Below are 10,815 nucleotides of genomic sequence, written 5' to 3' on the forward strand. Positions count from 1 at the left end.
ACTGAGAGAAAGGCTTGAACAAAAATATAGAATTGAAGAGGTCCTTGGCGTGCTGCCATCCATGAGGTCGCAAGAAGTTGGACAGGACTGAGCGACTGAACTGAACTGAACTTGGCATTTTAAGGACATGGTGAGTAGACTTTTTGACTGGTAAAGAGATCGCTTGAGAAAAGAGCAACAAAGGACCAGTCAGGCCATTTAGGACCAGAAAATGTATGACAGCCAAGTTAAGGAATTTGATCTTTATTATATAGATTACCAGGGCTTCTCTGATAGCTCAGTTGGTAAAGAATCCGCCTGCAATGTAGGGGACCGCGGTCCAATTCTGGTTCAATTCCTGGGTCGGGAAGATCTGCTGGAGGACGGATAGGCTACCCACTCCAGTATTCTTGGGCTTTTCTTGTGGCTCAGCTGATAAACAATTCGCCTGCAATGCCAGAGACCTGGGTTCAATCCCTGGGTTGGGAAGATCCCTTGGAGAAGGGAAAGGCTACCCACTCCAGTATTCTGGCCTGGAGAATAGTCCATGGGATGACAAAGGGTCGGACAGGACTGAGCGGCTTTCACTTTCATACAGATGACTAAAAGCTATTTAAGGTTTACAATTCCAGAAGTGACAAAAGGGGAAAAAATTAAACCCCCATCTCACATTTTGTGTAATAGTGAACGGCAAATGGATTGAAGACTATGGGGGAAAATAAACAAACTCCTAAAAGAAAATGTAGGATAATGTGTTAATAATTTAAAGTCAGGATAGATTTTTTTTAAAAATGACCACCCCAAATCTAATTTTTTTCAAATTTTTTCCTTTTCTTTATTTGTAAAATAGGTATAATATTGGCACTAGAATCAAAGGTTGTTAGAAAGAATGAAAACATTTCAGTCTGGAAGGTGAGAATGGTTAAAAAATAAAAAGGAAAGGAAAGCATGGCCTTTTAGGTACCCTGGTGTTTATATTTCAAGTTGTTTTAATATCTGTCAGGCAGACTTGTTCCATCCACTTTCTTAAACATTTAATAAAGTCTGCTACATAAAAAAAAAAAAAAAAGAATGAGTTAATATGTACAAAGTGGTTAGAAAGGAGAAGGCAATGGCACCCCACTCCAGTACTCTTGCCTGGAAAATCCCATGGACAAAGGAGCCTGGCAGGCTTCAGTCCATGGGGTCGCTAAGAATCGGACACGAATGAGCGACTTCACTTTCAATTTTCACTTTCATGCATTGGAGAAGGAAATGCAACCCACTCCAGTGTTCTTGCCTGGAGAATCCCAGGGACGGGGGTGCCTGGTGGGCTGCCGTCTATGGGGTCGCACAGAGTTGGACACGACTGAAGCGACTTAGCAGCAGCAGTGGTTAGAACTGTTACTGGCACATAGTAAACTCTCTATAAATCTCAATTATTTTTTGTATAATTATTTTGTCAAAATTCATATTTTCTGTCCAGGATTTCATATTCCAAGTTAAAAACAACTGATTGGAAGAAGAAATTTCCAAGATATATGGAAGACATTTAATATCCAGTGTATGTAAAAACTCCTACAAAGCAATAAGAATGACTCAATTTTTTAAATGGGCAGTATATAAAATATTAACTCAGAGTATGCTATGCTATGCTAAGTCACTTCAGTCGTGTCCAACTCTGTGTGACCCCACAGACGGCAACCCAGCAGGCTCCCCCGTCCCTGCGATTCTCCAGGCAAGAACACTGGAGTGGGTTGCCATTTCCTTCTCCAATGCATGAAAGTGAAAAGTGAAAGTGAAGTCGCTCAGTCGTGTCCGACTCTTAGAGACCCCATGGACTGTGGCCTTCCAGGCTCCTCCATCCATGGGATTTTCCAGGCAAGAGTACTGGAGTGGGGTGCCATTGCCTTCTCCGATTAACTCGGAGTAGAGGAAACTAAATTATCAAATAAACTTGAAAAGCAACATTCATTCTCATGAATAATGAGTAAATGTGCAATTAAAATTTTGCAAGATATCAGTTCATATTGATCAAGCTTACCAAAATTAAAATATTAGTTAATATCAAGCATTAGCAGAGTTGTAGAGAACTAGGAATTCTTATGCAGGGATCATGGGAATATGAATTAGCATGACCTCTTTGGAGAGCAATTCAATAAAACTGAAAATTCAGATATCATGTAAGCCAGTGATACCATGAGATTCTCTTGCACATATGTACTAAGGGATATATATAAGGTGGCAATATGAGTTTTTTTTAATATTTCTTTCAGACAGAGATGATAACTCAGTTCAGGTTCACTTAAAACATTCACATTACAAAATTTAAAAAAAATTTAGTCTTAGTTCACCTTAAAGTCTTAGATTATATATTTTATTATTCTAAGTCTAGGAAAGCTTAATAAATACTTTTAAGTGAGTTTTTGTAACAATTAAGTTTCTTTGAATCTTTTAAATTACATTTATAAATTTAATATATTGGATTTTAAATACTTCAATTGTCTTAGGGCAAACAAATCTCAGATACTTAAGAAATTCCTATTAATTTAATAAGTTTAAAATATTGAATATGCTTAATCTTAAATTTTCCTAAATGTTCCAATGCTTTTTACAAATTAATAATATTTCAACCTATGATTACAAGTCTAAATCAATTACCTAATTACATTATAGGTAATTTTCATTAGAATCACAAACTTATTTGCTAGATAATCAAATATGACAAATCCTTTTGTATATAATGAATATTTAAAATATCAAGCATGTATAAATGCTTTAATCCAAAAATATTATAATTACCTGTTTAATTTGCTGCATTGTGTCTATACTCAGTTTTTATTCTTCTCAGGGAAAACATGTTTTCCCAATAAAGAAATGAGTGAAACATCCCAAGTAGTTTGGAGATTATTTTCTCAACTGGCCTAGATGCATATTGATAGTAGATGTTCAAGGGCATTTTCCCGATTACCTTGGCTGCAGGCTGAGCCCTATTTTAGTGTTTTGTCAACACCCTCTACATGGAGGCGTCTCAAAGCCCATTCTCTTCAAGTCTGGTTATATATTACCTGCATATCACATGTTTTCTTGGAAGTCTGCAACTCTGAATGTGTTGCTGCATCTTGATTCATTTCAATTCATTTATTGACTGTGTCATTAATTCTAAATTACAACAGTTTTCCTATCTTGTAGAACTATAATTGTTCTAGATGTTTAAATGACGTTTGTTTGGATTCTGTATATCTCCTAGGGCTTTGTTCAATTTCTTGGTAGTGGTCTGAAAGACGTGCTAATGAGAAAAGAACACTCATAACAGCCTTGTTTCTATATTGATAAATTGGAAACAATCTAAATGAACATCAGTGGGATATTGGATAAATAAAATATGGCTTAATCACATAAATGACTATAATACAGAAGTTTGATATATATTTCAATATGTCAATTTGATAAATTTTGAACAAATCTTAAAAAACATAGTGTTGCATGACAAAAGCAAATTGTCAGAAGGTAAATACAATATGTTATGATTTATGTAATATTATTTAGACACACAACTCAAAATTATGTCCTTTACTTGTTATATTTATAGTTAGTAAAAGAAAAGAATATAGATTAGAAAGGGAAAGAAAATTTTCATTTTTGTGTTTTGATTTGAATCAGTTAGAGACATCTTTTATTTTGAGCAGCATACTCTGTAAGCAGAAGGCTAAGATCAGAGAGTCTGAATGTTTTCAAAAAATGAGTGTGTGTGTGTGTGTGTGTGGTGGGGCAGGGGTGTGTATGTGAATGATTTCAATGCTGGTAAGCAAAAGTTTTCTTTTAACAAATATATTTCATACCTTAGTAAATAAATAGTTTCCTAATACAAGTAAGTTTTTCATTCTTTTTGGCCATTGAATTTTAAAGGTTCAAGAGGTTATATTTCTGAGAGATTAAACAAAAAGCACTAATCAGATTTTATGTTAATTATAACTGACCACAAGCTTAACTGGTGCACTTCCTCCTTAGCTTTTTAGCGAAGAATTGCAATCATAATAGTAATTTAAAGTCTCAAAGTAATTAATGTCAAACCATTATTTCCCATAAAGATATCTTACCATGTAACATTATGATCTACAATTTCTCTGTTAATTTTAACCAAGAGTTAATCAAAATTTTGCAAGTCATATGATTTCATCATACAGGAAATATGGACACCAAATTTATGATAAAGGCTGCCTCTGGGAAATGAAAGGTGAGGGAAGAATAGAATTGGAGAGGGGTACAAAGAGAACTTCATCATTAAAGTTTTATTTATTTTACTAAAAATATTCAAGGCAAAGATGACATTTGTTGATTTAGGGTAAATATGTAGTTCACAAAGGCTAAGTACCAGACAGCCCATGCATTGAGTGTACTGGAACAGGGTTCCTTGAGGGAAACCCATGGAGAAAGGATCAATAGCAACTTTAGGACCACAACACCTGCTCATCTTCTCATTGCCCATCACTTTCTCTGGCCTTGCACAGAAGGAGAAAGGGCTGTAGAGGTTTTAAGTGACATAATTTTCTGAAACTCTGGACCCTCCCAATGTGACCAAGGGTCAGAATATCATTGTGATAGGACATGGCGGGACACTGGCTCTAGCCCTATCCTACTGACTCAGGGCTCATGTTCATGGTGGTGCATCAGCCTGGTGCCTGACATGAACGGAGCTTGGGGTCCAAACCTTGCAGTTACATGTTTAAGATGTAGCTGGATGTTAACAGGACTTACCACCACATTAGCATTTATTGTTGTTTGAAGCACCAGCTCCTCTCTTGGTGCACTGGGGCTTGGTTGCTGGGGGCCTAAGTCTTGCATTGAACAGAATTATGGCTTAAGCACTTGGCAGAAGCCAGTTTCAGTGGCATGAACCAACTCCTTTTCTGGAAGCAGCCTGTAGAGAATCACTCCTAAATACTGTTTCTACTCTTATGTTTCAGTATGCTAATGCTTGCGTCTTTTCCTCCATACTTTTGAATGTACATTTTTTCCCCCAAATTAAGAGAAAAACAAAAAGAGAAGCAAAATCTTCAAAAATACAAACACATTCACATACATACACACACGGGTGTGTGTGTATATATATATAAAAATTAATGTTGGGAGACATTGAAGGCAGAAAAGATAGACCATCCATGCAATAAATATTTACTGAGCATGTGTTATGTGACAGGGTCTGTTTTAGGCACTGAAATAAAACTGTGAACAAGCTATAGTAATGATCTACTAATCTGCCCAGCTGAGAGACTGAATTAGATCTAGGTAGGTTTGAGCCTCCCTCCCACCCCCCATCTTACCCCTCACAGAGCCCCAAGCTGAGCTCCCTGTATAATACAGCAGCTTTCCACTAGCTATCTATTTTATACATGATATTGTATATATAGTGTGATAGTCAAGTGTATGAAAGTCGCTCAGTCACGTCGACTCTTTGTACAGAGTCGGCCAAAATACTGGAATGGGTAGCCTTTCCCTTCTCCATGGGATCTTCCCAACCAGGCCAAATACTGGAGTGAGTAGCCTTTCCCTTATCCATGGGATCTTCCCAACCAAGGGATCGAACCCAGGTCTCCCTCATTGCAGACAGATTCTTTACCAGCTGAGCCACAATGGTATGTATATATTGTGGACTTCCCTTGTGGCTCAATGGTAAAGAACTTGCCTGCCAATGCAAGAGGTATAAGAGACGTTGGTTCTATCCCTGGGTTGGGAAGATCCCCAGGAGGAGGGCATGGCAACCCACTTCAGTATTCTTGCCTGGAGAATCCCATGGACAGAGGAACCTGGAAGGCTACAGTCCATGGGATCATAAGGATTGCAGACACTACTGAAATGGCTTAGTATGAAGGCGTGCACTCTCAGTTTGTCCCACCCTCTCCAGTTTAGCAATTGATTTGGTGTGTCAGAGCTTAAAAGGATAGGGAGGTACTGAAGAGAGTATAGTATAAGATAAAAGATAGGAACTGACTTACATGACATTATCCATGGTGCTTATAACTCTTTGCAGCTTATAAAACACCTTCAACTACATTAGCTCAATCATCTCTTACAACAATCTTTGGAACTGGATGTTAATATTTTCATAATGCATTTAAAGAAACTAAGATTCCCAGATATCAGTGATTTCTTCAAGATAACTTTTCTATGTGATAGAGAAAATCCTAGCCTTCTGCTTCCAGTTCCCATCTTTTTACTGTGTCTTTCTTGAAAACTCACCTCCTGTCTTTGGTTTCATTTACCCCTTTGATACAAAGATCATTATTATTAAATGAAATACCAATCCACAAAGAAATTCAGACCTTTTACTCTCTTTAATGAAACACTACAGATCAACAAAGAGCTTAAGGTACCATTAATACTAAAAGTGATTTTATGGATGAAAAAACAGAGGATTAAGCATTAAAGCTAAACAAGAGCTGCCAAAATTGTCCCTTTACTGAATCCTTATTAAATTGTTTATCAAACTTCATTAAGAGAGCCTCTCAAAGGAAAGAGCAAATTCATACTAGGAAGTAAATGTTATTATTTAAATTTAACTTGGTTTGTTTCCTTTTATAGTCCTATTGGATGCTTTTTATATGTATATCACTAGCTTATAAATTTTAAATGGCATTTTAAACACTACTTTACCTCTTAATTTGTATTTAATTGCGTTTTAATTGTGTAACTTTTTTTCTTTTCAGGGAGATGTAATAGTGACTTTGCTTGGGCCCAAGTCAAGTCAAAGCATAATTCATCATCAGTAGTAGAACAATGTTTAATAACCAATAGTCTGGTTTGTATGAAGTAAGCTGGGATTTTGATTCTAGAAAACACTACTTGATGTATAACCTCCATCTAAATTTAATATAAATTTATGAACTTTTACTTCAGATAAATGTGATTAGTTTTATTATTTGAGCTAACTGTAAGAGTTTCACTGTATTTTTCTTAATTTTTGAAATTTATTTCTATTCTTTTTCTTCATCATATTCCAAGGACATTATAAGTACAAATATGTACTTATAAAATATACAAATAGGTTAGAAATTGTTATTCCTTTAGAAGCAAAGCTTGCAAAGTATTAGGATTACTTAAAACAGAATCTTTATTAAGACAAAAGGTCCATACACTTTAAAATTTTTGCTTTCCAAACTCTGTTTTCCAGTGTTTATAAGTTATGTGGCTGTTAGCATTATGAGAATATTGGATATTCATACCCAATTTTAAATAAGAACTTTATACTCTTAGATCTGAGAGGTACAGCTATAGAACTGAGTTAGACTATTTGACTAGCAAAAGACATGACAGCCAATGTCAGAATTGCATTGTTTGGCCAGCAAGCATCACACTCCCAATTCAGAGATAAGAATTAGTCTGGGACACATCAGGGCATTCTTCTCTACATCCTTCAGAATCTGCTCTGGTTTTAAGCCCAGACTTAAGTAGGCCCAGATAAAATATAGAGAGTCCCCGATCTATAGTTTCCATTGGGATGTTATTTTGTGAACAGTTCTAGAGCAACCTTATAGAAATAGGAGTGGGAGGAGCAACTCCTTCAAATATAGATCGTAACAGTGTGTTCCTTGCTGTTTGTTTTATTTTTTTTTCCTCAAAATTTTAAAAATCATTTATTTATTTTAATTTGGCTACACGGGGTCTTACTTGCTGCATGTGGGATCTAGCTCCTTGTCCGGGGATCAAACCCAGGCCCCCTTCATTGGGAGCGCAGAGTCTTAGCCACTGGACCACCAGGGAAGTCCCAAGCTGTTTGTTTTAAAAAGTTCTGGTGTTTGTAAACTGAGACTATAGGGCAGTATAGCCTGTTCTATAAAGCATTCTAAGTGGAGAGGAGAGATAAGGCACTTGAAAGTCACTAAACTGTCTGAAAAGTAATATATATTAAAAACAGGATGGAATCAGTGCAACAGTGGGAATTACCTTTTACGAGTATCCATTCACAATCTTCATTTCTTTGGAGCCATCCTTTGAACAAAGAAAGGCAATTTTTAGGTGGACTGAAAGCTTAGATAAGGTTATAAGGTTTATAAATGTTCAGGTTATTAGGATTATAAATTATAAATTTTCTACTGGTTTAAGTCATTAATTCTTTGTCTTTTTTTTTTTTTTTAAGGTTTGGCCTTTCCATAAAACTTTGTATAACAAAATAAAAATGTAATTGAAAAAGTGTGTCTCTTTTTATTTTATATTTTAGAAAATTTTCATATATTCTATTCTCATTGCTTATCAGGCCTAAATGAAAAGCAAAGCCATTTTATTCTTCTTGGATCCTAGGCAACTGATCCTGAACTGAATCTATTCCATTGTATGAAATCATACAATACATAGCCTTTTCAGATTGACTTCTTTCATGTAATAATATGAATTTAAGGTTTTTCTATGTCTGCTCATGGCTTTATAGTTCATTCCTTTTTAGGGCTGAATAATATCCAATGTCTGAATGTACCACAGTTTGTCATTCACCAACTGAAATACATTTTGGTTGCTTTAAAAATTTGGCAGTTATGATTAAAGTTGCTATAAACATCCATGCACAGGTTTTTATGTAGAATAAGTTTCCAGCTCCTTTGAGAAAATACCAAGGAGTACAATTTCTGGATCATATGGTAAGAATGTATTTAGTTTTGTAAAAAAACAGCGCTGAACTGTCTTCCAAAGTGGTTATACCATTTTTCATTCCCACCAGCAATTTATGAGAGTTCCTATTGCTCCATATTCTTGCCAGCTTTGGTATCATCATGGTCCAAATATTGGCCATTCTAGTAGATGTGTAGTGATACCTCATTATTGTTTTAATTTGCATTTCCTGATATATTGTAGAGTTTACCATAAAATTTTAAGAATTGTTAGCCAACTCATTTTATCCTAGTTAAGGGCCTAAGGAAGGAGTGGTGACTGGGCTAACTTTAGGCTTTTGTGCTAGGTATTCATCATTTCATTTGGTCATTCTCTATAGGCATGTCCCATGAAGAACTTACGGAGAGTTCTGAGAGTAAATTGTTAGCTGCTCTTCCAATTTGAGTAGGGAAGGAAGGAAGATTGTATTTGCTAGTATATAGTTGTACATCATACTTAGTATGTTCATTAGGTTCATCTCTGTGGTGGTGGTGTTGGTAGTGATGTTCAGTCGTTCAGTCACAGCCAACTCTTTGTGATCCCATGGGCTGCAGCATGCCAGGCTTTCTTGTCCTTCACCATCTCCTGGAGCTTGCTCAAATTCATGTCCATTGAGTCGGTGATGCCATCCAACCATCTCATTCTCTGTCATCCCCTTCTCCTCCTGCCTTCAATCTTTCCAACATCAAAGTTGTTTCCAATGAGTCGGCTCTTCACATTAGGTGGCCAAAGTATTGGAGTTTCAGCATCAGTTCTTCCAATGAATATTCAGGGTTGATTTCCTCCAGGATTGACTAGTGTAATCTCTCTGCTGTCCAAGGGATTCTCAAGAGTCTTCTCTAGCACCCTGCTGCTGCTAAGTCGCTTCAGTTGCGTCCGACTCTGAGACCCCAGAGACGGCAGCCCACCAGGCTCCCCCGTCCCTGGGATTCTCCAGGCAAGAACACTGGAGTGGGTTGCCATTTCCTTCTCTAGCACCCTACCTCTATGTAATTACTTACAATTATAAATGAGAGATAAAACACTAGTATTTGCTACTTTGTCCCAGTAGGAGTCTCTCGAAATGTTGCATCCTACTGTGAATAGATTGCTATCAACATGCTAGTAACAATGTGCATGTTAAAGTTCTTTGCATTTTGCAAAACAACTTCAAGTCCATTGTCACATTATACCCTTACAGTGATCCTATGAGACAGGTGGAACAAGAAGTTGTATTATTATCATAATCTTTATTTTCCAGATGATATGTGCATGCATGCTCAGTCACGCAGTCATGTCTGACTCTGAGACCCTGTGGACTGTAGCCTGCGAGGCTCCTCTGTCCATGGGATTTTCAGGCAAGAATACTGGAGTGGGTTGCCATTTCCTCCTCCAGGGGATCTTCCTTACCCAAGGATCAAACCCTGTCTACTGTGTCTCCTGCATTGGCAGGTGGATTCTTCTCTGCTGAGCCACCTAGAAAGCCCTCCAGATGATATAATTAAGGCTTAAAGAGATGATATCATTTGCCAAAGACCATATATTTGGTAACTTGAACTTTACTTAGAGACTTGAACTTAATCCTAAAGCTTTGAACAGATTTTATACATTTTCCACTATTGTGTAGTCAATGGTTCATGCCTATATGGTTTTTCTGAGGTCTTATACACCAAAACATAAAAGAGTATGTATTCTTGTATAATTAAGGTTTTATCTCCAAATAATAAAGCAGTTTTTCTAAGTTTTTATCCCCTGCTATTAGACCTTTTCATATGGATCCCTTTTGCTGGAAGCACTCTCCTCGCTCCTCACTCCTCTTCAATGTGTTAGCTCTTCACTCACACTTCAGATCTTAGTTCATACCTCATATTCTCAGGAGAAACACTTTGGGGCTCCCTCCTATAGGACCTGCCACCCAGCCAGGCTAAATTTGCTCCAAATATCTTGAATGTGAAGGGGAATGTGTAAGGCTGGAGAGGGAAGGGAATGAGGAAAAGAGAGAGACCTGTGGATTCATGAAGCAGCAGGGGCCAATGTCCTACTTCTGAAAAGTACTGTTCAGGAAGTAGGAGGGACCATAGGCAACTTCAAAAAACCATTCTCCATGGGATGAATGATGTGCAGAAACAGCAAAGAAGCACTGGAACTGAAAAACCAGCAACAGAGGATGATTAATGACCCAGCAAGAAGCAGCACTGTGATGATAGACGGGCCTTGGCATAGAGTAAGATGCTAGAA

General features: G+C 37.0%; 1 protein-coding gene across 1 annotated transcript in view; it reads left to right on the forward strand.

Moving 5' to 3' along the window:
• The window catches only part of DNAI4 (dynein axonemal intermediate chain 4), a 99,249-nt gene extending 91,112 nt beyond the window's left edge, over positions 1-8,137 (forward strand). Inside the window, 2 exon segments of the mRNA XM_055585554.1 lie at positions 6,666-6,768; positions 8,096-8,137. Of these exon segments, the coding sequence (XP_055441529.1) occupies positions 6,666-6,728 (63 nt within the window). The 3' untranslated portion in view covers positions 6,729-6,768; positions 8,096-8,137.
• The last annotated feature ends 2,678 nt before the right edge of the window (positions 8,138-10,815 follow it).

Source organism: Bubalus kerabau, chromosome 6, assembly GCF_029407905.1.
Source record: "Bubalus kerabau isolate K-KA32 ecotype Philippines breed swamp buffalo chromosome 6, PCC_UOA_SB_1v2, whole genome shotgun sequence".
NCBI lineage: Eukaryota > Metazoa > Chordata > Mammalia > Artiodactyla > Bovidae > Bubalus > Bubalus kerabau.